We start from the raw sequence: 27,339 nt of genomic DNA on the forward strand, positions 1-27,339 counted from the left end.
GGTAGTAGGCGACGTAATGTCACTTGTGGTCTCTGTGTTAACTGGTGCCTTGGCATAATGTTGGCTACATTACTCGTCGGGACACAAATGGCATAACCTAATCATAGTAAGGATATCATTTTGGGCAACCTCCTTTGTGCTTTCAATGTATAGCTGTTCAGATACCATGTGTGCATCTGCTTCAAACGAACCTTTCATTGTTTTTAGTTACCTGCCAAAACATCAGTTATTTTCAAGAAGAAAAAAAAACCGCCTTAGACAACAATACCTTTCTGGTTCAGCGTGAATAAAATGCTAATATTTTTATCATTTGAACCATAATTGAACAATTAACCATAATTGTTGCACAACATGTGGAACCACAACAAGACTATGTAGTTCTTCCCACCAATTCAAGTGTGAGGGGAAAATATGTTTGCTTGGTTTGTGCGAGTGCGTGTGTGAACGTGTGTGTGTGTGTGTGTGTGTGTGTGTGCTTCTATGTGAGTGTGTTTTGAGAGTGAGTGGAAAAGAGAAGAGGCGATATTTTTGAGAGCTTGAGTGTAAAAAAAAAATATATATTTTTATTCAGTGTTGCACTCATAACTTCCGTTATTCAGGTGGAGAACAGTATGGGCTTCCGAGAGAGTACCATGCGCTTCATATTAGTAACTACCTCTGCAGTAATCCAGTGATGGCATGGCAGCCGTGTCATTGCTGTCATCTGTCTTGAGTCTCAGTTTTGCAGCATGGAGTTACATTATTCTCCCAGCGTGGAGGTTGAGCTGCCTGCGAGTTTCACTCAAGCTCCTGACTGGTGGACGCATGATGTAAACAATTAGAAACTATGCAGCATGCGTCCTGTGTGGCCTCCTGTTTATGAGTGACTTGATGAGATGAGTGTCAATCAGAGGGGCCAATGTGAAAGGAGGGTCATCCTTAACTGGCTCTCCCGTGTCAGCATTACCTGACTGATACTCTGTTTGATAGGCTGCTTACTGCACAGGGAACTCTCACTCACACAGTGCTGCATTTCCCCCCTCGGCATGATGCCTCTCTTTCCCTCTCCATCAAAACCACTCTCTCTCTCTCTCTCTCTCTCTCTCTGTTTCTCTCTCTCTTTCTCCCTCTCCACCAAAACCGCCCTCTCTCCCTATCTCTCTCTCCCTCTCTCTCTCCATCATCACTCTCTCTCTCTCTCTCTCTGATCTCCTCAGCTCTGCTCTGCACTGCTCTGTTCATCCAAATCCTCAGGAAAGACAGCTAGCATGGTTGATAGGGACCCAAATCCACCGCAGAGCTCAACCACAGTAGCAGGTGTAATCACGCAAATTGTCTGTGGTAAGACTCTTCAAATAAGGATGTCCACATGTCGTGTGCAGATGCGGGCAGTCGCAAGCAAAGGACCACAAGCTGTCTCTCGAGTGATTAGAGGTGGCTGGACAGCGGTGTTATAGGGGACACCCCGGGGGTGATAAGTGTGTTGAGCTGAGTCTCATAAATTACAGCATTACTGAGGTGAGACCGAAGAGGCTTAAGCGTGACTTTAAGATTGGGTGCAAGTTACCCTCATCGAACTGCACACACCTCCTGTAGACTGACCCCATGAAGGGCCTGCCTTATTGCATCAGCCTCTTTTAACGAAGTTGTTTAGGAAAACACTGCCATGGTGGTCCATGTAGTCCACACTGGGCTGTGCGCGCACAATGTAACAACTGTTATATGGTTATATGAATATTAGTCCATATTTTGGCAGTGTGCATGCTGTGTATACCATATTCATCTTAATCTACAATCTTAGTGTACAAAGTGTAATGAAAAGTAGTCACATATAGCATTTCATGGAGTTGAATGTGCTGTCACATTTCTAAGCGAAGGCACACTGTTATTGCTTTCAGTGACAAAGCACCACAGCTAAGACATAGCTGCACCCTTACACCTCCTGTGAATACATTTTATGGCATTTTAAGCCCAATGGCTGGTCCTTTTATTTTTGATATGGACTCCAACATCTGTGATAAAAACAGGACACTTCTGTTCTGTTTAGGCCTGCAGGAGGAAAGGGCTTCATTGGAGTTTGGACCTTAGTTGAAAGTGATGGGCACGTCACGATGGAGCAGAAAAAAATGGTGCCAATTTTGACAGGGGGGTTGAACAACAACTCTGGCTCTGACTGATACATCATCGCTCCCTTTAAGCATCGGTGCCAGGATCTCGGTCCATTTCTGTCATATCACAGCTCTGGCATGAAGCGCCATGCTCAGATATAGGGGCTGGGGGCCTTTGATGCTGTGTCTGGTCCCTAGTCCACTGCATTGTTGTTCATGTTACCTCCTTTTTGTCTCTCCCACAGTGCTTTACAGTACTGGCTTATTCTGCAGTGCTCTCATTTTCAAACAAAAGGCGAATGTTTTTTCATCCTCCTCCCCTGGCAAACAAGCGCAATTAAGGTCCTTATTTTTGCAAAAGGAACAGTTTAATTGCCCCGAAGCATGTTCTACACAGAAACCAAGACATTTTTTTTCTGAAAAGTCCAGATAGAGAGCATCGTGATTACAAGACCCCTTTGGGCTCAGCAGGAACTGAAAAAGCATCTAACTAGAGCATGTTTTCAATATTCCCGCTTGATTCGAATTTAATGAACAGACACATTTTTATGACATACATTGATAAAGGGGTCTTTATTAATATCAATTATGGAAAGAGTTGGAACAGACCGTTTTGTCAGATGTGGAATTGACCGATAGGTCTTTTGTCTTGTATACTTCATTAATTACAGTAAAGGGCTTGGAGATATGTCAAAGCCTGGATACATTTTTAAGTGGGTGTCTAATAAGACATGGGGGTTAGTGTTCAAGGTTTATATTTAGCTTTCAGGATATGCCACTATTTTTAAACACCTGGTTAGTTCTGAAGATACCAAATCTGTCCTAGACTTTATAAATATAGCTCTCTTTGCACACCATGATGTTGGCAGTCTGCATTCTCTGAAGCTAAACTAAAAGTAGTCAGGGAAAATATCTCCCTGTGATACTGCAAAAATATCGCCCACGCATCCACAGACATATCAAAGCAATCTCACTTACAGAGAAAAAGCGGGCTTGTATTTGCTGTCAGTTTCTGTTTTATTTTAGGCTGGCAGTTGGAAGATCTGAGGAGTCGAGATGGGATTCATTTCGATATTTTACATCAAGCCCACGACTTTCAAGTCCCTCAGATAAGGCGCAGGCACGCACACTCATGCACTTGCTGGCTCTGGCGTAAGCAGCATCTCTTCCCCCTCCAGGAGCTGCGAAGAAGCAGTGGATGAAAAAGCCTCGCACTACTGCTCGTTTCGCCAGCGGTGACTCATTCACACCTTTGCTCAGTGATTTCATTCTTTTCAGCGCGAGGCATTTAAAAACTGGCACGTACCGTGTAGACTCCTTTTCTCCTCTGAGCTCACGATTAAGCATGGGTGTGTGTCTCTCTCTCTCTGTGTGTGTGTGTGTGTGTGTGTGTGTGCAGTACACATGCTGCACTGGATTTTTTGAAGCCTGGTGTTTACTTTCTTTCTGGCGGGTGACATCACGCTTGTGAGTGTGTGTGTGTGTGTGTGTGTGTGTGTGCGCGCGCATGTGTGTGTGTGTGTGTGTGTGCACATGAATTGCTGTCATGCCTCTCTCCCACCTCCCACCTGCCCAGGGTTGCTTATCAGCCTGTGTCGTAATCAACACTTACCCTTTGAACTCTTGAGTTGATCTCATGTGAAAGCGAGACTGAAAGTGAGAGAGGAAAAGACTAGGATAGGAAGGGAAAGACCAGGAGGAATAGAAATAGTCAGCGGAAACACAACTGTACACAGCAAAACTGTTCCACACCAGCTCAACACATGAGAGGGACAGACAAGAAGGAAACACACAAGGACGTTGAGGTGAAATGACAGGCTGCCTTTAAAATGTGACGTTTCATCTCTTTCTCATTTTTCCTTTTGTTTGGCTTGTCAACACAGGTCTCAACAGAACCCTTGTTTAATATGTGTAAACATAGGCTATGAAAATGCTTAGCCTAACACCTGAAATAGTCCCATGCATTTTTAATGAGCTTTGCAAGATTTGTTTGTTGACTGTATCGCCCCTGCTGTGTTGTGACCATCTGTTTGTCTTTCCCGTTTCAATGGAGAGTTGTAATAGGCGTTAAACGTGTGAAAAAAAGACAGTGTATTTTTTTATTCCATGAGCTGAGATTTACGAGACTGTGTTCATTCAGGCCCAGCCTATGGCGTATGTGTGCTGTTCCGTTTTAAACCGTGACAGGATTGTTTCATGCAGTGTGCGTTGCGCTAGTTATCCCACATGCTGTGGTGCATCATGATCCTCTTTTGTGGTGTCATTGGCAGCATTAGCACATGGTATTAGGGGACCCCTTTCATTATAGCTTCTCCTCTCGTTCCGCTGGTTAGCATTTCCACACCACATACGCTATTTATGATCAAATATGTGTTACGAGTGATGCGTTCATGTTTGAATTCATTTGAAATTGTAATGCATTTATAATCTCTTGTATCTCCCAGTCTCTCCTTTTTGCATTGGATGTGCTAGAGCTGATTAATAGACTGTAGATGTGTAATTAATGAGGTATGTTTGTTTATTGCACATTTAAATCATGATTATGGATGAAATCCCTACATGAGATGGCTGTGTGATTTTGTTGAAGTTGGTCTACTGCAAGTGTGTGATTGTTCTCTGTCTTGTTCTCTCTGAGCAGCGTTGTCACCATGTCTAAAGCCACCGTGAAGAAGCTGCACTGGCGCTCAAAAGTGCAGGAGAGCTTTGTCCCCCTGGGCGGAGCCTCGGGGGAACTGGGCCTCGCCATTGGCGGCGGGGCCGACTACGGCGAGTTCCCATTCGTCACCGCAGCCCCTGGAGGTGGAGCCACCGTGGGTGACATCATCCTGGAGATCGGCGGCACTCCCGTCCTGGGAATGACCCTTGGAGATGTGCGAGGGGTTCTCAATTCCTGCCCGCATCCCATCCGCATTAAGACCGTCTCCCCAGGTACCCTGACGCGTACAAAGGCTTTCCCATCTCAGTCAAGGCCATGGTATAATAGCTCATAATTGGATTTTAAAAGCTCTCTTTCCCTGGTATCATTCAAGCATGCACCCTTTATCCAAATACTTTCATTACAGCATAACTCAATATGATATGCACAAGCTGCAGCAGCATATTACCGCCCGCTAATGAAATGCCCCCCCTGCTCTATCCTCTTTCCTTGATAGCGAATATCGCCTGCCTGCTAAGTACAGTAGCCTACAGTACATAGAGAGGGGGGGTAAAAGAAGAGACAAAAAAAAGACCTTGTTTAGCTGGACAGTGGGTCAGCGTGGAGTGTCCAGCGGTACCTGCCATAGCTCGGCGGGGTTGAAGCCCATGTTAAGTGGATGTGATGGTCTGCAGTCTATTACTTAACCTCTGTGAGCGTGCCTGCCGAGGCTGAGCAGGATTGATCACTGTCGGTGTGCGGGCAGGACAGTGTGCCGAGGCAGAGGGAGAACACCGGGACTGTTCGTCAGGTTGACACGGTGGTGGTGGTGGTGGTGGGGGGGGGGTTGGGGCTGGGGAGGGCGGTGGTGGTGTTACGCGGCGGTTCCATCAATATACGGAAGTGACCTGTCATTTGGGGTCATCAGGCACTTTAAAAAATGAATAGATCACAGGTGTAATACGCTTTTGGTCTCCACAGTCCCAGCAGACCTTGAGGCTTTTCCAGCGGCTTCTCCGCGGCTCAGGAGGCTCTATTACAAAGAGAAAAGGTGGGACGGGGTATTACCAACGGGGGAAGAGAAGAGCCTTTATAAAGAGGAGAAAATCAATGTGCTGAGATGCAGGATTGTCTTCGGGGGGAGAGGCTGCTCCCTTCACTATGGTGGTGTTGCTGTACTGCGGTGCAAGCAGACCAGCCTATAAGCTCTGATATCTTCCGACAGAATGTGCTCTCTTTCTCTCTGGATGCTTTAAGCAGAAGGGGTCATAGAGATTTTAAGATATCAAAGAGAGCTGTTTCGTACAGCACATTCTGAACAAAATTATTCACAGCATGGTTCAGATACTTCTTTACTTGGTTATGATGAAAACTTTAACGTTTTCAGTGAAGACTGTGACTGTAACATATAATGATGATATAATTATAGTGGACATGTAGATTATAGCTCCTTGTCTTGTTGGTGTCACTTGCAACATTCAAGAGCCAGTAGCTGGGTCATTTTGTATCCCACGGCTTTGCCAACTTCAGCCTTGGTGTACTGTACTGTATCTTCAGTCCAGCTGTCATCTTTGAAATAGCAGATTCTTTGAGACCTGCTCCAGATATTACCTTTGTACATATTTTGAAGGAGACAGGAAGGGCTCTACTGCAACCCTTTCAACTTCTACAAGCTGAACTGTATCTTAGCAGTCAATGCAGAAACCTGAGGGGTTTCCTTTAAAGGCAGAGGAGTCTGAAAGAGTTCTGCATTGCAACAGAGACCTTTTCTCTTTCGTCCACTAACGCCCACGTTGTTTCCTCTGCTTTCTCACAGGCTCCACTCTGTGTAAGGACCTGAGGTTGTATCTCAGTAAGTGTTTCACTCCAGGCTCAATGGACAGTCAGCTCCAGCAAGTCATCCGAGAAAACCTCTATCTGCGGGCTGTTCCCTGTAAGTGACATTTCCGTGTTCCTTTTTCATGTACAAGTAGGCACGCGCACACATACATGCACACACACACACACACACACACACACACACACACACACACACACACACACACACCACACACACACACACACACACACACACACAATCAAAATCAGACATGTGGATTCAGATGTGCACGCACACAAATGTATACACACACATACAAATGCACACACACATACACAAACACACACAGTTTTTATTATAAGTGCATGCTCTTGAACACTGTGTATCTGAAATCAAAGTTCTTGTGTATTAAGGCAGCCTGTCTCCATTCAAAACAAGTCTTGCTGTCGAGCCACAAGTTCAGTGAATGAGAGGGTGCAAAAATGCACTCGAGGTGTCGCCATGGCAACTGTCATCAAAGCGTCAGCAGGGTTTATTCGAAGTGGCAGAACCCTGCGTTTCTGCCGGCACAAACAAGACCACCATGACTATTTTCAGCCTGATAGCTAATGCATATAGTATGTTTTATGCATTTATTTATTCCTAGTGATAGATGGACAAAGAAAACACTTGTTCCTAAATGCTTAAAACCAGGCTTACAGACTAGACTAGTTACAGCACCGTTTTTAAGTGCTGTACATACAGTCCAATGCCTTTTTAAGTAACATATTTTCTTTCATGTTCTTTTTTTGTTGTTCTGTTTCATTTCCTTCTCTGTTATGATTTTTCTTTTGAAAAAATTTCAACCCCTGGATGTTGTTTCTCCTTCCTCAGTCTGTGAGTTTCCCTGCTGTGTCTCCTCAGACTTCCATAGATCTGCATCCATCTTCCCCCTCTCTCTTTCCTCTCTCTCTCCTTTCCCTCTCTCCCTCCCTCTCTCTCTCTCTCCGCTGTGCTTCGTAACGCTACTCACTGCCCACATAATCACAATGCCCAGGGGTTACAGTGGGACTGTGGAAGTGGGGACACTGCCATAGTTTGAAATCAAGTTAGACAAAAAAGACTTGGCAGCAATTCCAGTCAAAAATGTGTTATGTTCAGAGCAGTCTATCAGCGATTCCGCCAGCTGTTTTTTTCTTCTCCTGTAAAATGGCACTGGTGGTGGGGTTGTGGGACTGCAGTTTCCACCGTTCCACTTTATTCCTGACTAATCTAGCCCCTGTTTGTGCTTATTTTAATTTACAGATTCTTATTTTTTGGCTGGGCATTTTTTTGTATAATTTTATTGACCTTATGCTTCATTGTTGTTCTCTGTTAGCCTGCGGAATACAAGTGAAAAAACTAGCTATGAATAGAAAAAGAGTGAAGGTGCCTAGATCCCATTTCTGACAAGACCTTTTGGGCAGCCGTGGCCTACTGGTTAGCGCTTCGGACTTGTAACCGGAGGGTTGCCGGTTCGAACCCCGACCAGTAGGCACGGCTGAAGTGCCCTTGAGCAAGGCACCTAACCCCTCACCGCTCCCCGAGTGCTGCTGTTGTTGCAGGCAGCTCACTGCGCTGGGATTAGTGTGTGCTTCACCTCACTGTGTGTTTGCTGAGTGCGTTTCACTAATTCACGGATTGGGATAAATGCAGAGACCAAATTTCCCTCACAGGATCAAAAGAGTATATATACTATACATACTTACTTATAGAGAAAGACATGCTATAGACACATTCGGTCAACAATGAATACTTTCAATTCTGTGTATGCTCTTAGAGGAAGTGTTTAAACATCAAAGAATGCAGTACAAAAATTATTTCATGAACTGCTCCACTGTTTGTGGTGGTTAAGAAACAGTTTGCTCAGGCTCTAAGCAATGTCGTCCTAGTCTTATTTGATCACAGTACTTTAGTTACATTATGTTAGTTATCTAGTTGTCTTTGCATAAGCTGAATAAAAAAAGCCCTTCTCCAACTCCGTCTAGTATTGGTGTTATTATGTACAGTTTTGATTGTGCCTTAGCGTATTTGCCATAGATGTGGGCACTGGCGTGCAGTGCAGTGAAGTGGAGAGAGAGAGAGAGAGAGAGGGAGCCATTCAGGGTGAGCACTGGGTTTGGGTGTCAGTCTGACCCTCAGGGCAACCCGGTGGAGAGGCAAATTGAAATATATAGATTGCGACGAGTGGATGTGACTTAAAGTTATGGGCCCCGAAATCAATTTGCGAGAGATTTCATCATTTTCTGTCCCCTCTGGTGGAAGTTAGCGTGAGCAGATGGACACATGGTCGACACTCGCAACGTTCTTGTGCTATCAGAAGGCCCCATTCATTTTTTACAAGCTGTTAAACGTTTTAATGTCACCAGACTGACTCATCTTTCTGTGTGTGCTTTCAAAGGTTAACAAGCTCTTTTACATTTCTTTGATTTATGGAAACTGTAACAAATCTCTATCACATAGACATTGATTTTTCTCTTCTTTTTTCCCGTTCCCAATACTTTTTTTTTGTTTTAGTACCAGCATATGATCGTCTCAGTCATTTCCGACCGTATAACCAAATCCTCAACTGTACTCTGCACTGTGCTTTTATCTTCAAAAGACCCAAAAAAAGGACTCAAAGACTTCTCTTCCTTATCCGATGTCTGTCATTGTGCAGGCACCACGAGGCAGCCACGGGATGGGGAGATCTCGGGGGTAGACTACAACTTTGTCTCCATCGAGGAGTTCTTCTCTCTGGAGGAGTCCGGCGCTCTTCTGGAGAGTGGCAAGTTCAAGGGTAAGTGAGGACAGCTTGCCTCAGCCCTTATCTGTTGTAAAGCGCACGCTGCAGTGGCTTCGAGACGTGGTCGAAGCACGAAGCCTAGAGGGGAAAAAAAAAAGAAACGTTGCACAAGAGCTCGCAAGTGCCCAGCAAGCATTTTCTTTCCTGAAATACAGTGAAAGTCTGTAAATACTCTTGGTGTGTTTTCAGACACTAAATTTGTTTCAGGGATTAGTGATGACATGCTAAACAGATTTGTGTTTTATTTCTATGATCTGACAGTCAGACCTTAAAATATCCTTTCTGAGGGCAGATACTTCAGATACTCTTCTCCAAAAAAAATGAAGGCCCTAAATATATATGACTTTAGATGTCAAGCGCTTGAATTATGTCAAAACACTTAAGACTATTTTTATAATTGTCTTCCCTCCAAGCGCCTTTGTTTACTTTGTCGTTTTGGAAACTTTTTATGAAGGGCGACACAGATTTGATCGTCTTGACAACTTTGTGTGAAGGCCATAGCCTTCAGAAGTTTGTTATGTAAGCTGTAAGCATGGATGCTCATATTTTAAATAAAAGCCTGAAAGCCTATAAACCTATTTTTTTAGATATTTGAGAAGGCTAAAAATCAGCCTTAACTTTACTACCCTTCCGAGTGAGTTTTAAGGGAGGGGCTGTCAGGCTGTCTCCGTGTGTGTGTGTGTGTGTGTGTGTGTGTGTGTGTGTGTGTGTGTGTGTGTGTGTGTGAGTGTGTGTGTGTGTGTGTGTGTGTGTGTGTGAGTGTGCGAGTGTGCCCCTCCAGCTGTGGCCTGTACACGTGGCACTCCATGGCCGCATGCCAGCATGCCAAACACGCAAGAGGGTAAAGGCATGGTGTGGTCTAGACCGACGGCCTCCCTCCTCAGTCACAGCAAAGAGCATCTAGCCAGCTTAAACAACACACTCACATTTATAGGCATACACACACATACACACACACAACTGAGAGATGCACACACAGCTGCATGCTCTCAAATGCACCGTGAATCTCTTACACACACACACACACACACACACACACACACACACACACACATTCACACACACACACACACACACACACACACACACGGCAACAAAAAGCACAAACACACAGGGACACACATCCAACAGTGCAGTAAGCCTGTAGTCCAACCAAAGTAAGCCCCCTTAATATGCAAAGTAAAAACATAAGCACAGATAAAGACTGATCTCTTCCAGTCACGTGGGTTTGAAATGGCCAAGCCAATCTTTCCTGAGTTTTACAGCCCAATCTGTCCATGTAATGCACATTTCTCTCTTACATCTTGACATAAAATGTGTTGTAGTAGTGATGAGAAAATCCTTCCTAAGCCTGAATGTATTGTCTATATTTTACAAGGATCTCAATTGGGCCAGCACTTAACTTGAGCTGGGGGTAGGCGGTGGGGGTGGGGGGGTAAAGCACGAACTCTAGTATAATGACGAGCCTCGGCAATGACTCCAATTTTCATTATCTTCTCTGTGACGCATCTTTACAGGCGTGCGACACTCTGTGTACGGAAGGAAAGTGCTTTTGAGTCTTGACCTGCAAAAAGCAGAAGAGGATCGTCTCCATCAGTGATGTCAGCGCAGGGAGGCTGAACCGCACTGTTTTTTTCCACTATTCTGTGTAGGAGAAAAGAGGCTTTTCTCCTTAATCCCCATTTCGGCTTCCTCTGCTCTCTTCTCTCCTCTCTCTCTCTCTCTGCCTTTTCCTCCCCACAAACACCCCTGTTGCGAGGCAAGGCAAGCACCTATACTTTCAAAATAAATACCCATATTTCTGCCAACGTAGCCGAGGATCTGTAAACTATATGCTCTTATGCTTTTAGATCTTAGTACTTTTAGATCTGATAATCTGAAGCCCCCGCTCACCATCCTAAAGTTCAAAAATATGCTTCGTAATGACCCCATTAGTTCCTCCTGAATATGCGGTTGTCATGCATTGTAAGGACCTGCCAAGGCCTGTGTCACAACACTGGATTACTACTATGATCCAGCCGTAGCACCTTTCTCGCAACTCTCCACTGAAAATAGGACATTATATAAAGAAGTTTGTCACCTCATACACAGGCGCCTCTCTCTCTTTTTTCTCTCTCTGTCTCCGCACAGACACAGGAAGATGTCATCTCAGTTGGGACGTCAGTTGTCAAACCGTGGGAGTGGTTTTCTGTATGACTGATAGGGACGCGACCCTAAAACTTCATTTTTATGCACAGTTTTGTTCCCATCACTGTCACATTAAATTCAGCACGCTGGCCTTACCTGAATTTTAATAGTCCCACCGCATTATATATTTAGACGACACTCTTCAAACAAATGAAGGCGATCCCAGAGTACCGTTGTATAGACTGTTCTCTTCGAGGACTCGCCAAATGTCCCTGTGCCACAGTCCTTTATTATCAGAATAGGGCAGCGCTGTAACCTTTTCAGCAACAGTCCTTTGATAACAGTGGTGTTCATTTAAAGCTACAGTGGGATTTGATGCTGAAGAACAAAAACTCTTGTTGCAGTAAAGTAAGGTGCAGTGAATAAATGTCAACATTTAGGTGTGTCTGTTTGTTGAGAGTTGCATCCATCTGTAGCAGGTATATAAACATGTCTGTGTTTAACAGCTAATATTGTAGGTCCTTCATGAATAATGCAGGTACAAGCAAGTCCTTCATCTCTATGTATCTTTTTCATGTCAACTGAAGACTCGAGTTTAAACGTTAACCCTATGTAACCTATGTAACTATGTAAACAGTGCTAGCCTACCCTCACATTGTTCTCTGACCTGCATTACAGGCAACTACTACGGCACTCCCAGACCTGTCCACATAGGTCCAGAGAGCCCCCCCATCACATATCAGGAGCACCGTAACCTACTGAGAAACTTCCGGACTCGCAGCAAGTCTCTAAGCAACCTGGAGAAGGCTGTGGAGGAAGGAGAGAACAGCGAGGAAGACTCTGGACTGTCAGGTACCCCCAGCGGAATAAAAAAGATGGGTTTTATTTTTCTGTACAATTGAAGCGTAATTTGAAACACTGGAGAACCGGTTCTGGCTTTACTATCTGTAGTGATAAAGTTGGCTTTTTATTTACTCTACTTCTTCTTTATTCTATTTAACTATAATATAGGAGGAGCTTGTATCTGTGCTTCTATTTACTTAATAGACTTATGCAGCTTACATTTATTTAATAGACTAATGTAGCAGGGAGACCAATGCAGCTAACACACCCTTGCATATGGTATGATTCAATATATTTTGTACACATAATCAAAAAACAACTTCTTAAGTGAAAACCTTAGGAAGCATTCAGTCCTCGCTCAGGGAGTCGTAGGTTGTTAGGGCGCTTCGTTAAGATATTGGACACGCGGCCTTCCCAATCCCCCTGTGACCTGCTGTAAGCAGCAGCCATTTGCAGCCAAGGCCAGCTAATTAGATCTAGGTGAAAGTAAAGAGATGCATGCTGTTCAATGCAGCATAGATATTCAATTTCATGAAATCATATTTTGTTTATTTAGTGGTTTTCCTGATAGGGTTTGTCATGCAACTACAGCAGAACACCCACTGGTACGCAGATTGTGGTAAAATACTATTTGATTACAGATAGCATTTAGTAAATAAAAAAAAAAATCAAATGGAGGTTTAGGTATTATAAAGTGAATGTGATTATTATTGTGCAATAAGATAAGAGGGTCAACGGGACCCAGCCTTCAGAGTCCCACTGAGTCTATCTGCCTCTTTATAGATCAGTCACCATTGCTTGTGTCTGCAGCATGTCGAGTAGCAACGGTTGCACCCTGCATGATACTGCAGAAAGTATACAGTATTAATGCTGTACATTTTTTTTCTTGGCAACATGCCTCTGTTTTCTCTGTGTAAAAATCCCATTGGGTCATTAAAAGATCTTACCCACAGCAAAAACACAATCCCGCAGTATTGATCAGCAAAATGAGGGGTTAGGTAGCAGAATTACCTAGAGTGTCCTCTGTGCTTTGAATCATTTAAGTCCCTGAGCCTGCCAATACCCCCCGCCTCCCCCATTTCCCTTTATTTCATTCTGTTAACCGAGTCTCTCCCATATTGCAGAACTTCAGTGGTTAGCCTCTGCAGTGTGGCCATGTGGATTTGATATGGGCCTTCAGTTGATGCCTACAGTATGTGTGTGTGTGTGTGTGTGTGTGTGTGTGTGTGTGGAACAATGCCTGTGTCAGAGTTTCTTGTTGTGGTTGTTTGTGTGAGAGAGAGACACAGAGAGAGAGAGGGACAGAGAGAGAGGGAGAAAGAGAGAGAGAGGGGGAAAGAGAGAGGGCTGCTGCAGTCCCTCTGCAGGGCTCTGCTAACTGATCTTTATGCCACGCTCCAGACGCTGCATACCAGGATGTTTTGTTTTCAAACTGTTTCCAAAATGGCTGCCATTTGTTTTGTTTGCCCCACTGAGATGAGGTGAATCGGGAAGCTTTTATGTTTATATTTAGCCATTTAGCAGGCTCTTATCCAAAGTCATTTACAGCACAGGGGTGACTTGCTCGTATCAGTGGTTTTATGCCCTAAGTACATATGTCCTTGGGGCTGGTAGCAATAGTATAGCATTAGTGGTAGAATGTGAAGACAAATTAGTCAATCTGAATTTGAGTTGCTATCCTGCTAGACATTCCATATAAATCTCTTCCTCACTTTTTTCAATAATCTCCCTGTGGACTTTGTGCTAATAGTTTAAGCCCTAGTTTTGTCACTCACCCATCATATTATATCTTCTGTACAACAATGAATTGTCCTTTTGTGAAACTTTTATTCAGACATTTATTCATTAGCAAATAGAGACTTTTTAGTAGCCCTAAAGCAGCAATAAGAGCTTTTGGTCGAAAACTAGCTGACGAACCACCTAAAAGCCATGCAGGCTAGCACCTTAACTACTGAGACACATTACCTTTGGATTATAATTGGGTTTTCAGTTGTGTGTGCGTGTGTTTTGGTGTGCTACCTCAGCAGGCTCTGCGGGCGCAAGCAGCGCACCCACCACCATCCTGTCCCCCAACCAGACGTGGGACCCCAGCAGCAGGGAGGGCAGCGGCCCGGAGAACGGGGCCAGAGGGGGCGCGCTGCCCGAAAACTGGGAGATGGCCTTCAGCGACTCAGGGGAGCCATACTACATAGAGTAAGCCTCACCTTGGGGGATTGCATTCTCGTTTATTCACTCAGTCAGTCATTTTACAGTTCATAGTTTAAATATTTTGTAGAATATGTCATGTGTCGTTTTAGGTTGAGGTACTGCCCCCTGAGGGCACTGTGGGTATAGCATGATATGAGATCATTGACAGTGTGAGTTTTATTAAAATTGAACTCATTAATTACAGTCTACCATGTCATGTAGATACATGTAATACGGTTATATAGTTTAATGAAGAGAATCTGCCCACTGGAGGTTGCATTGCTTTGAGTGGGTTTTATGACTGTGTTTTATTTCCATGTTAGTCAAGTTGCTAAGAGCGTCTGGTAATTGGTGTTTATAATGAAGGTGATAAATGGCCAAGATTAGATCGTTATACATTGCACATCTTTACCTCACATTTTAGGAGTGCTCTCAGAGATTTAACACGCTGCTGTATCTAGGTGACATTGCATTATTTTTAGTATTTAGCGCTGATGAAGATACTCATTAAGGCTCCTGATGCTTTCAGTCATAACTCAAAGACAACCAGCTGGCTGGACCCCCGAGCGCAGAGCAAAGAGATCGTCAGCAAGACCGAGTGTGAGTGTGAGTGTGAGCTTGGCATCTCGCCAGTCTCCATACTCCTTCTCCACCTCCTCCTCCACCTCCTCCTCCACCTCCTCCTCCACCTCCTCCTCCCTTTGTGCCCATGCTGTTTTGGAGTGTCTCCCTCTGTCTTTCTTTCTCTTACTTTTGCTCTCTCTCTCTCTCTATGTGTATATATATATATATATATATATCTCCCCCACTCTTCCTGCCTAAACCCCTTTGGTTTCCTCCTGTCCTGCTATCAGCCCACTCTCCTGAGTGCTCTCCGAAGGATTGAAGAAAAACTCCTCCTCTACCCATTCACTCTTCTCCTACCCTCCATCTTATCCACCTTCCTCCCTCCCTCCCTTTCTCTCTCTCTCTCTCTCTCTCTCTCTATTGCTGTCTTTCTCTGCCCCCAAAACCACTCTCCTGTCTCTTATCTCTCATTTCTTTACCCCTTCTACTCTCTCTCATCCCATCCCACCTCCCTCTCTCTCTCTCTCTCTCTCTCTCTCTCTCTCTCTCTCTCTCTCTCTCTTTCTTCCGTTCTCATCTTTTTTTTTTTGCAGTGCCAGTGTCGCCGTGTCACTCACATTACACTCACTCCTGCACGGAGGTTGCACGGAGGTTGCACGGAGGTTGCACGGAGGTTGCACGGAGGTTGCACGGAGGTTGCACGGAGGTTGCACGGCGCTCTCAGCTCTCCCCAACTCCCTCCTGCTGCCTCTGCCAGCGCCTGCCTGTCAGCGTGCAGATAATGACCCCCCCCCCCCCCCCCCCCCTTTCGTACGAGCGCGCTCGCTGTTTCATTATGCTCCGCATCCAGTGGACACACACACACTCTGCATGCAAATGAACTGTTATGGAAGAAGTCATTACTGTACATCTGTTTCAAAAAAAAAATGTAGAAGTTCCTTAAACAAAAGAAGGGAATTGCCCAATCGCAAAATGGTAGTTATTGCTCACAGCCAGCAGATGGCGATGTGGTTCCTCAGTGGATGCTCACTGGCATGGGGAGTGTGCCCTCATGTGATCTGTAATAGGGGCATACACATGGATGACACTAAGCTGTATATACAAAACTTCCTAGGGCAACATGAAGCCACCACCACTCAATTCAGGCAAGCATTGACCATATAGAAAATGCATACAATTTATATGTCATTTTTAGTGTGTGGACATGTTAGGCATTGAAGTGTATTTTGTTTGTGTTCTGTTTGTTTTTGTACTGGACGCTGTCCATGGTAGATTTAACTAGATTATGTGCTTTGGGTGTTAGTGCCTGCGTTCACGGACCAGCCGTCGGAGCTGAAGGGCTACTCCATCCACACGCGGCTGTCCAAGGGGCCAAGGGGTTTTGGCTTCAACATCGTGGGTGGCAGCAGGCCCCGGGAGTTCCTGCAGGTGTACAGTGTCACACCTGGCGGTCCACCTGCGCTGAAAACAGGTAATAAAACACAGGACGTCTCTCTTACACTCTTCCAGAGGCACAGGCAAGTTCCGGAGATAACAAAAACTCAAAAAAGAAATTATTAATGGTCATTTATTACTGGTATTTTTTATTTCTTGAAAAAGTGTACAGTTTGTTGAAGTTGGCTATTTGTGAGACATGTTACGCACAATATAACTTCAAATAGCTTCTGGTTATATATACAGCAAGCTCCTCTCCTGTGTACTGTCTAGTCTATGCAGATATGCAGTATGTAGTTACTATGCTTGCAGCAGGTTCATTTGTGCCAGACAATTTACAGTTTATCACAATAATCATCAGGGAATACTGTGTGCTAACACTCTGTATTTGCATACTTTTTTCTTGAATCACAGTGAGCTTAGTTTGGTCAGTAAATAAAAAACATGAACATATAAAACTATACAGTTGACTGTAATACTGATTTGCACAGCATGTTTGAAGGTTAGCCTAAAGTAAAAGAACATGTTTTAATGCATTTATCACCAGACGTCCATATCTCGGTGGTGCTTGTGAAACAGCATGGTGTACGTTTTTTTTTAATGCCCCCTATAGCCATGTCCTGACACAGGTGCACAGTTTAAATCACCATGACACAGCTATACGCTACCGTCCAAAACCCTGACCTCCACCTGTTAGGCAGCTTTGAGGAGAATTAAGGCAGAGAAACATTCATTCCCTTCTTTTCTCCAAACTCAACCCCCCTTTTTTATGAATAAATCACTAGAAATGTTCATTCCCTTTTTTTTTCCAAACTCAACCCCCTTTTTTTTTATGAATAAATCACTAGATTTAATGGGCTGTTGTTCTCACAGACATCTCACAGAGAGACTGACTGACCGAAATAGAGAGAGAGATAGAGAAAGAGAGAGAGAGAGAGAAAGAGAGAAAGAAAGAGATAATTTCACTGCATTTCTTACTTCCAGTAACTATATGCATGTGACAATAAACTTCCTTGTATCCTTGTATCCTTGAGTGAGAGAGAGAGAGAGAGAGAGAAAGAGAGAGAGAGAGAGGAGATGCATTTCACCAGGAGAGCTCACTCCTGTTTGCCTTTGGCCTGGCTCCTATCCTCTTATCTCTCCCTTCATCCCTCTGTCTCTCTCCCTCTTTTTGTGGGATTAGGGCCGTGTGATTGTGAGGTTCTCATGGTCCTAATCTACTGATCTGCTTCTAATCCCGACGAGGCTGGAGGGCTTTAATCCCGCTATCTCTGACACACACTGCTCCCTGCTCACGTGCCAGCATACAATATATATATATACACACCGTATAGCACTCTCAAATGACTATACTCTTAATACTATATACGCACGTATGTGTGTCCTCACGTACCCTCTCCCACACACATTCACATGTACATACGCGAGCATTCACACCGCTGACATGTATATATCTGGGGAAATAAAAGTAGGTTTGCAGCAGTTCTATTTTCATTTGACTGAGAAACATGCTCACACCTGTAAGAAAACATGGATAAACCATCCAGTGATGGTTAAGCCTTGAAAGCCAGAAATGACACTACAGCTAACTGTCCCAGCAGGTGTCAGTGTTAGTCATCTATCTTTTCATGACGTACACACTCATTTCCTTCACCTCTCCTCCTCACGCCCCCACCCCATGTCTTCTCCCACTCTCTCCTCCCTCCGCAAGCGGACCTCCTGGTCTACATCAACGACACAAGTGTGCTGGGCTTCTCCCACAAGGAGGTGGTGGAGATGCTCAAGTCGGTGCCTATGGGCCACAGCGTCGATGTGGTGGTGCGGCGTGGCTACCCCATGCTCTACAATCCCGACGGCTGTCCCAAGAACCCCCAGCAGCTGACCGCTCCTCCCCCAGACGCCGCCCAGCCCCAGAACCACCCGTCCGAGGCCCGTCACCACCACCACCACCACCACCACCACCACCACCAGATGGGCCCCCTGGGCATGAGCCGCTCCCAGTCGCAGCACAACGGCGTCTACCCCAGGTCCCCGCTGGACGCCAACGGCAACGCATCGAGCTACGGGGGTGTGGCGCCGCCCTCGTACGGTCTCACCAACGGCAACCCTCTCGGGGGACCCTCTGGACTGCAGCACGGGGGTGCGGTGGGCCCCCCGCCTCCTGAACGCATGTCGTCCAGTCACAGCGACACCGAGGTGGCCTCAGTTGGTGGGAGTAAGAGGTAAACAAAGACACCAGTGGCGCGTACATAATTAACACACAGAGCTGCTAAGGGCTACTTATACTGCCATTATATTGTTTGATACAGTCAATATCAGAATGCTCATTAACTCTATAAACGCATTAAAAGTATCACTAGAAAAACTAGTAGAACTATCAACACATGAGACTCATGAGATTTTTGCCTCTCTCCTAAGCCCATCTATTTCACCTTCCGATTTTAGAAGTGGCTCATTCATTTTGTTCACATACAACAAGCTAAAGGACAAAGACCTTAAGGTTATTGTGTTGGCAGAGAGGCAAACAGAGCGTCTATGACAGACTCTTGTTTACGCCGACTCCTTGGTACAAACCAAGGTTAATGTTGTGAATAACCTGTGCTGAAAAACACTTGGACTCAGCACACCTATGAATAACTGAGGGTGGACAAAAGTCTCAGATTGATGTGTGCTTCCTTTTCATTTGCCATCAGTTTTATCGCCCTTGCTACCATTTCAGTTCCACCACAATTGAACCTGGCCGGTTCCATTGCCTTTATTTTATTTTATTTTTTATTTTTTTTAATGTGCGTAGCCCTTTTGGACAGACAGAGGTGTAGTCTTTGTGTCAGTGATGTGGAGGTGCAGCTCAGTTGTCGAGCTAGATGAAGATAGTGTCTGTAGATAGTGTCTGTACTGTAGATGCCTAGGTGAACCTCTGGCTCCTCTCATCCCCTCTTTGTAGAGGGTCACTGATCCGCAACTACAACAACAACTCCCTCCCTGCTCCCAGGCTTCTTCACCAGAGCTCCAAGTCGTCCGAGAGTGACCTCTCCTCCTCGGCCACGCTGCCCATCGCCAGGCTCCCGCTGCCCCAGCCTGACGCGGGCACCGCCGCCTCTTCGTCCTCCTCCGCCACCACACCGGGTGCGCCCAGCGCCAGCCAGCGCCCGCTCATGCCCCAGACCTCACTGGTCGTGACGCCGCCCGCGGACGTGGCAACCACGTGCGGTTTCAACGGCTGCCCGGTCAACAGCCACCCCCGCGCCAACCCTGGCAGCCTGGCGTCTCCGGGAGCACCAGGAGGAGGGGCAGGGGGGGAGATGGTGCCCGTAGCCCTGGGGAAGAGCGAGGGTGGGGGCATGGGCTTCAGCGTGACAGCCGGGGGCCAGGGCGGGCAGCTGGCTGTGGTCAAGAGGGTGTGGGACAGGCGGCAGTGCCCCTCCCTGCAGGCAGGGGACGCTATCATCAAGATCAACGGTGCCGATGTCCAGAGCCTCAGCTTTGCACAGGTGTGACGCCGTTCACTGGGAGGTTTAATGCCAAGAGACCTTCTGCTAATGTATCTGTTTGTGTTACCTAAGTTTAGCTAATCAGTATGAATATGTTGTTTGCATTACATTTCCTTTTGGGAAAATATGATTAAAGATTTGAATTCTCCATAGTGTCAAGCTGAATTTCAAAGCCATATTAATTTAATGAAACCCTTCTGTCTTCAATCTATTTTAGTTATGTAATCAAAGTTTTTCATTCCTTTGAAAGCCAAGCAAACTAACTGTAGTTTGAATAGTTTTGTGCACAAGTGACGTGGTGTGATATCATTTCAGGTCCAGAGAGTGCTCCAGGAGCATATTGTTAAAGGAGAGGTGGTTCTGCTGGTTTACAGAGGAGGCAAGTAGCACATATTTAACTATAATCATATATGAGGGCGTTAAATTGGTAAAGAATCTGTATAAAATGGCAAATTGCAATTCTTGGTAAGCATAAATACCAAGTTAATAGTTATGAACATAGTGCCACATAGAAGAGCAACGTATCTGGATGTTTATTTATTCACAGCTAAATTCTCTTTCCTTCTTGTGCTCATCTCAGGGCCTGGCTCTGCCGTCTCCCCTAACTTCTACAAGCGCATGCCCCACACACACAGCTCGTCCTCGCTCCCACAGACCTCCCCGGACCTGCTCTCTCCGTCCTCGGACACCACGGCGCCCACGCCCAACGCCCTCTCGCCCACCTCCCCCTCCGCCGAGGCGCCCTCGTTGGTCCAGAGCACCAGCTTCCTGGACTCCATCCCCGTGACCCTCACGCTGGAGCCGCGGGACTGGTTAGGGGACGAGGTGGGCAGCGCTGGCGGTGGCACTGGCGGTGCCACCTCTCGCTCTGCGTCGTCCGCGTCCACCCTGGGCGCGGTGTCCAAAGGCCAGCCGGCAGACGGGAGAGGCGGCCTCCTGTCCAAGGCCCTGGAGGTGGAGCTCCGGAGGAGACCCGGCGAAGGCTTCGGCTTCGTCATCGCTTCTCAGGATGTGGTGAACGGAGGTGAGTTGGGCTCGTGTCGTACACGTCTCGTACTCCTACCGTCTGCTGTAGGCTCAGAAGTGCCTTTACCCGTGGTGCACAAATATGGCTGATGTATTTCTTGCTGTACTCTGCATGATTTTGTCTAAAAGCGTCTGCTGAATTCAGTGAAGTATCCCTATCAATCAAAATGTAATTGATTGTCGGGGGAGCTTATCAAAGACGTGGACGCTGTCCAGGGACTATGCACTTGTTTTGGAAGCTGAAACTTTTCCGTAATTACCTCATACTCACCACCCTGTCCAATTACGGATGACGGTTTTCTGGCAATGCACTCCGTCCGGTCTCTTCCAAGTGTCCTTGCCTTAAACTTGTATCCTGCCTCGCTCTCAAACAAAGTCGTGTGCCAAATGAATAAATGAAAATGCGCTGTGGACGCCCAGTGTCAGGGCCTCAGGAAGCAGATGACTGGTATTACCCTGAGAGCAACTGTGTTTGTTTTTGAGTAAATGATTGTTATGAAGGCAGCTGCATTAGCAGTGGTAATAGTGATGTTTTACCCAGGTTGATTGTTTATTTGGAGTATGAATATTTAGTTTGAACCTGATTCTGTTTTGTTGATGTTTTGTTGTCTTATTCCCAGAGAGGCCCTTTATTCCATAAATTGAATTATCTGTGTCCTCAGGACGGAGTTTTTGTTTTCTTTTTCCATATTTTCAGAACATAAAACACTAAATGAAGTGGTATATCATGGTTACTGTAGTTTATCTCATTACACAACTCATGTCTGCAGCATGCGCAAATGATGACGTTCTTCAGAATACGCCCTGAAAGAGCCGAATGAATTATGATTATTTATGTTAAATTATGTGAACATTAAGTGAGCCTGGATTTTCTCTCTGTACAGTGGTGCAATGATGCAAAACCAACTAGAGACACCATGTCAACAGCCGTAATAACTTCTGTTATCCTGCTTATCAGCTGGAGAGACTGTGGAAGGCTCCGAGCAAGCACTTTCTTATCCTCCTCTTCCACCTGTCTGTGTTCAGTTCTGTAACATAATGGTTTAGCCTGGATGAGGCTAATGGTTTTTTCCCTCATGCTGGGAATATCACAGTGAACTTATAACCCTGATGACTCCAGAGCGTTTGAAGATATGCAACATGATATGTAAAGCGATGTTAGTTTCAAGCATTTTTATTATGGCCTGAAATGAATGTTACAGTAATGTTAAGTTATGGTAATGTTTGGCAGTCGTTTGATGTAGGGCTCACTCGAGCATAAAACCTGCCCGCGTTTGGCATTCCTCTCGTTGCAGCACTGCGGTGGGAGCCTGAATGTAAATGTTTACGCCAGAGCGTTGAGAGCGTTGATCTGTGTATATTTATTCCAGAGCGTTGAGAGTGTTGATCTGGGTACCTCCCCTCAGGCTCGTGGCTCTCCACTCCTTTGTGTGGATGCTTGGACTTCTGGGATCCACTTGTGTATACTTTTGTATGTGTGGGTGTGGGTGGAGTTGTGCTTTTTGTCCGGGGTGTTGTGTGCGTGTGTGTTTGTTTGTGTCTGCGTGTGCGGGTATGTGTGCGTGTACATTTGTGTGTGTGTGCGTGTGTGTGTGCATTTGGGTGTGCGTGTGTGTGTGCGTGTGTATGTATATGTGTGTGCAAGCAAGCATACTGTGCCATGTTTTTGTATGATTTTGTATGAAGGAGAGGGCACCTGCAGCCTGTGTGCAGTTTAGTATGTGCCATTCCCATAATGCCACAGTGGAAAAACATTTGTTAGGCTTTAAGGAAAAATAAATATTTCTGTATTTCTCTTTACTTTTTAAACTTATTCCCATTTTTGGTGATGGCATAAGCAGGAATGGCTCTTAAAGATATAATGTTTCTTGAAGTACAGGACTGTGATCTTGGACCAAGGGAATCTTTTGATGTCATTTTCAACTTGGAGAAACAATCTCCTTGGCGATTCAGCCAGACATAGAATTCTCTCCAAGAACTGTTTGTCGGAGAGACACTCAGCGACATGAATGAGGTCTGATGGCACTCCTCCGCTGCTTGGACTCTTCTATCCTCCTCTCCTTCTACTTCTGTGCGTACTTCTGTGCAATCTCTCTCTCACTTCTGTCTGTCTGCCTTCTATTCTCTTCATATTTCTCTCCTCCACTGCTATCTGGTGTTCTCTGGGTCTCTCTCTCACTCTCTCTCTCTCTCACTCTCTCTCTCTCTCTCTCTCTCTCTCTCTCTCTCTGCATCTCCCTCTTTGTCACTCTGATTGTCTTTGTCTCTGTTTTTGCCCTTATTCAGTCTTTCTTTTTCTCTCTCTCATCTTTCCCTCGCTTCCCCCTGTTGTCTTGTCCTTATCGCTCACCTCTTCCGCACCCTTGCCCACTCTCCTGTCTCACTCTCACCTCTTCCGCACCCTTGCCCACTCTCCCGTCTCACTCTCTCTCTTCCACACCCTTGCCCACTCTCCTGTCTCACTCTCTCTGTCTTCCGTACCCTTGCCCACTCTCCTGTCTCACTCTCTCTCTTCCGCACCCTTGCCCACTCTCCTGTCTCACTCTCTCTCTTCCGCACCCTTGCCCACTCTCCTGTCTCACTCTCTCTCTTCCGCACCCTTGCCCACTCTCCCGTCTCACTCTCTCTCTCCCGTCTCACTCTTTCTGTCGTTCACTCTTCCCTCTGTCCAGCCAGTCACTGACTGACTCACTCAATTTATCTCTTTCCTCGTGCTGTTCCTTTCCATTTGTTTCCTCTCTCTCTCTGTCTCTCTCTCTCTCTCTCTCTCTCTCTCTGTCTCTCTCTCTCTGTCACTCCATCTTCCTCTCCAGATGGTGGTCAGTGTGAGAATCTGGTGTAGTGTAATACGCTGTCTCTTATTTTGTGTCACACACAGTATTTTTTCTTCCGTGTTCTATCTGCCTTTCTCTTCTCTTTCTCTGGGCTTTCCCTGTCATGCTCTCTCTCACCCTTTTATAGCTCACTCCGCCTCCTCCCACTCCCCCCCTATCTCTCCCTCTCTCCCTCCCGCTCTCTCTCTCTCCCTCCCTCCCTCTCTCTCTCTCTCTCTCTCTCTCTCTCTCTTGCTCAATCCCACTCTCACTCCATGTCCTGCTCAGTTTCATGTGTTCGGTCTTTCTCCTCCATGCTCTTCAGTGGTGTCTCTCCACTGTGGAAGTCAATGGGTCTCCTGCAGTTGTAGTGTAAAAAATAATATTTGTAGCCTTTTGCTTTGGGATCAAACGTGTATTTGTTAAGAGGATTAAAAAGAACAGATCAGAATTAGGATTGGAGATTTCCCAGCACTTGTTTTCCATACTTACTGAAAATGTTGGAGAGGCTACAATCGGCACTGAAGACTGTGAAGGACTCCAAACGTAACTACAATGCTTTTATTGTTTCTTCTTTTAATTTGTTTTTTATAGAATAGCATTTGAATGCATGGATTTGGTATTGTCACAACTTCAGCAGAATCTGTGTGTTTTTCTCTGTATATGTGTATGTGTGTGTGTGTGTGTGTGTGGGGGGGGGCAGTTGTATGTGTGTGTGTGTGTGTGTGTGTTTGTATGTATGTGTGTGTGTGTGTACATGTGTGTACGTGTGTGCGTGTGTAGTCAGGCAGTGGTGTTTTTAAGACATAGGGGGCACTGGTAGGCATGCCTGCTCTTACATACCCCCTGTGAGTTCATCCTACTAATTATGCAGCCGGATGGCTCTTGGCTTTGGTAAACCTGCCGCCAAAATGCCTGAAATAGTTTCAGCTGGGCCCCGGTCGGTGAGCTCCACTGATGAATGCCCTAATTCTCTGCCTTTTTCATCAGAAAGCACTGATGACTGATTTCACCCCACGTTATGACCCTGGGAGAAGACAGAGCGACGTGCAGCTGCATTGAGGACTGTTTTCTTCCTCAGGCTCTGAGGCTGTTTTGGACTGTGAGGTTTTATCAGTCAATTGAGTTTGCTTTGACTCCTGTCATTCTAATCTGTTAGGGGTTGTATGCTAGGGTTGCCTTGAGATATTGCAACATGCCATTGTTTTTTTCAGCTACATTTTATGTCTTTTTTTATTTCGCACATTTCTTAGATTTCAGTATTTTCATTTAAAGTGACAGTACTCAGCTATTTGTGCAATTGCTGATACAGAAAGGCTGCTAGCACTGGAAGTAATTCTGGTAGTGGTACTAGTGCTTGGATTGCATGGATGGGATTTATGTTTGCCTCGTTAGATTGTTAGCTTTCCACCAAAACTCCTTACTGCTGTTTTGGGGTTTGGCAGTGCACTTACTTTTAGATTTGTGAAATTGTGAGTTTCACATAAATAGTTAAGTCACTGTGCTCTCCACCTACGTGTGTACTGCAGCTACAGTACCTTGCTGGCACTATCCAAGGTATCTGGCGATAGCGTGCTTCTCATTTTCATTTAATTCATTTCAATGTCCTTTACATAAACAAAACCAAACAGTAATAGCAAATAATAGCATAAAGGGGTCAAAAAATAGTTAAAAAAGGTAAAGATCATAATAAAACACACAAGGTAAAATCATTTAAAAATAAAGAATAACTAAAATGAAAACATAAACGACACAAGGTGGAATAATTAATAGACAGATACAGAACTAGCAGAAGTGTGTGTGTGTGTGTGTGTGTGTGTATGTATGTGTGTGCTTGTGTGTGTGTGCTGCATCTTGCCCTTGTAAAGACTGCATTAAGCCCTGACAATAGATAGAGAGAAAGAGAGAGAGAGACAGAGAGAGAGCAAGACAGACCGAGAGAGAGACAGAGAGAGGAAGCGAGAGGACAATTTCCTTGTAAGTGACGGTGAGGTCCCAGAGGGGCAACTTGGAGCTGCTCGCACCTGTCATCTCAAAGGAGCTGCGCTATCTCTGAGCGCTGTCACTCCGCTGGAGGGGCCCAATCGATGGCCGCCTTTATCGGACCACAAAGGCCTCCTCGCCGCCAGTCACAGAGGGCCCAAGAATAGGGATGTCGGATGATGTGTATGTCCACAAATAATACATTTCAGAATATAAAAAGGTGTCATTTACTGATATTGTGTATTACTGTGGTTTAAAGTTGTGACTAAATTAACTAATGTCCACTTAGTTTTTGTAGCAATAAGGACAGACTGAGCAAGGCTATGGGGTGATAAGGAAGGGTGTTCGTGAAAGCCCTCTCCTTATGTTTTCTCTTTTTTTCATGCCCTGCGTGTGTTCAGTCAGTGCTGTTCTGACATCTGTGGAGCTTTTAAGAACAAGAACAAGATTATGTGTGTGTGTGTGTGTGTGTGTGTGTGTGTGTGTGTGTGCTTGTGTGTGTGTGTGTGTGTGTGTGTGTGTGTGTGTGTGTGTGTGTGTGTGTGTGTGTGTGATAATGCATATACAGTATATGCTGTGTACTTGAGCTGCTTGCTGGTTTACTCATTGCACTAGCATGGGAGTTGTGTGTGTGTGATATATGTTACGTGTCACATTATGTTTCTTGTTCTGTCACGAACCAATGAGCCAAAGAGGAGCTGGCCACAGGAATGAAATATTTAACAGAATATCTGTTCTGCCGTTTGAACCGTGGGCTGACTGGAGTGTATGTGCATGTGTGCCGTGAGAATGGCTTCAAGGACGAGACTGCTTCTCTGCCAAAGGCAAACGCGGTGGCATTTAACGCTTTGCTCGTGGTATTCAACTCAGCAATTATCTCCAATCCCCCTGTTGCAAGTACCCATCTTACATAGAAAGGGCATAATTGCAGATGTATTTTCAGTTAAGATAGTTAGGATATGTCATGTTATTTGACAGCTTTTAACATAAAATGTACCAAGCGTGTAATACAATTCTGAGGACAATGTCGCTACCACTTATGTCTATATCACATTATTTGATTCTAAAGAATTAGAGGAGAGTAGTTATGCAAACATTCTCTGACTGAATAAAATCAAATAATGAAAATATTTATGAGAACTTGTGACAAAACACAAGGTTGAAATGAACCTGTATTCACCTTTTACTGTAGTTTAATGGTAAAAAAAACATCACACTGTAGGATATTCATTTATGTACATTTCAACATATTATGGTTGTGTCTTGCCACTTTTAGTAATTCAAAACCTGTCAGTCAGTCAGTCCTTGCCATGCCACAGAAACCTTCTTTTGACTCAAGAGACTAAGAAACATTTACCCTTGTGACTTGGAACAAATTGTGCTAATGCTCTTTCAGATACATGTGCTTACAACCATGTTCTTATTAGAGTTAGTACAAGAAGTGGACTTGTAGGTGTGATGCCAGGCGATAAGGCTCCAGGGCAGGTCTGGGCATACGCGCCTTTCCAGGAACGTTCCAGGCTG

The 27,339-nt window shown here is 45.3% G+C and overlaps 1 protein-coding gene across 1 annotated transcript in view; it reads left to right on the forward strand.

The window, feature by feature from the left end:
• The first annotated feature begins 4,735 nt into the window (after nucleotides 1-4,735).
• magixa (MAGI family member, X-linked a) overlaps nucleotides 4,736-27,339 on the forward strand; it is a 40,186-nt gene continuing 17,582 nt past the window's right edge. The window contains exons 1-11 of the mRNA XM_076276346.1: nucleotides 4,736-5,015; nucleotides 6,539-6,655; nucleotides 9,219-9,338; nucleotides 12,150-12,323; nucleotides 14,339-14,507; nucleotides 15,031-15,101; nucleotides 16,372-16,539; nucleotides 18,214-18,724; nucleotides 19,447-19,993; nucleotides 20,309-20,372; nucleotides 20,574-21,017. Of these exons, the coding sequence (XP_076132461.1) occupies nucleotides 4,736-5,015; nucleotides 6,539-6,655; nucleotides 9,219-9,338; nucleotides 12,150-12,323; nucleotides 14,339-14,507; nucleotides 15,031-15,101; nucleotides 16,372-16,539; nucleotides 18,214-18,724; nucleotides 19,447-19,993; nucleotides 20,309-20,372; nucleotides 20,574-21,017 (2,665 nt within the window). The remainder of the gene's footprint in view (nucleotides 5,016-6,538; nucleotides 6,656-9,218; nucleotides 9,339-12,149; nucleotides 12,324-14,338; nucleotides 14,508-15,030; nucleotides 15,102-16,371; nucleotides 16,540-18,213; nucleotides 18,725-19,446; nucleotides 19,994-20,308; nucleotides 20,373-20,573; nucleotides 21,018-27,339) is intronic.

This window comes from Alosa pseudoharengus, unplaced genomic scaffold (assembly GCF_046254945.1).
Source record: "Alosa pseudoharengus isolate Yale_2024_CS ecotype anadromous, Long Island Sound unplaced genomic scaffold, YU_APseudo_1.1 YU_APseudo_1.1_scf_9, whole genome shotgun sequence".
Lineage (NCBI taxonomy): Eukaryota > Metazoa > Chordata > Actinopteri > Clupeiformes > Clupeidae > Alosa > Alosa pseudoharengus.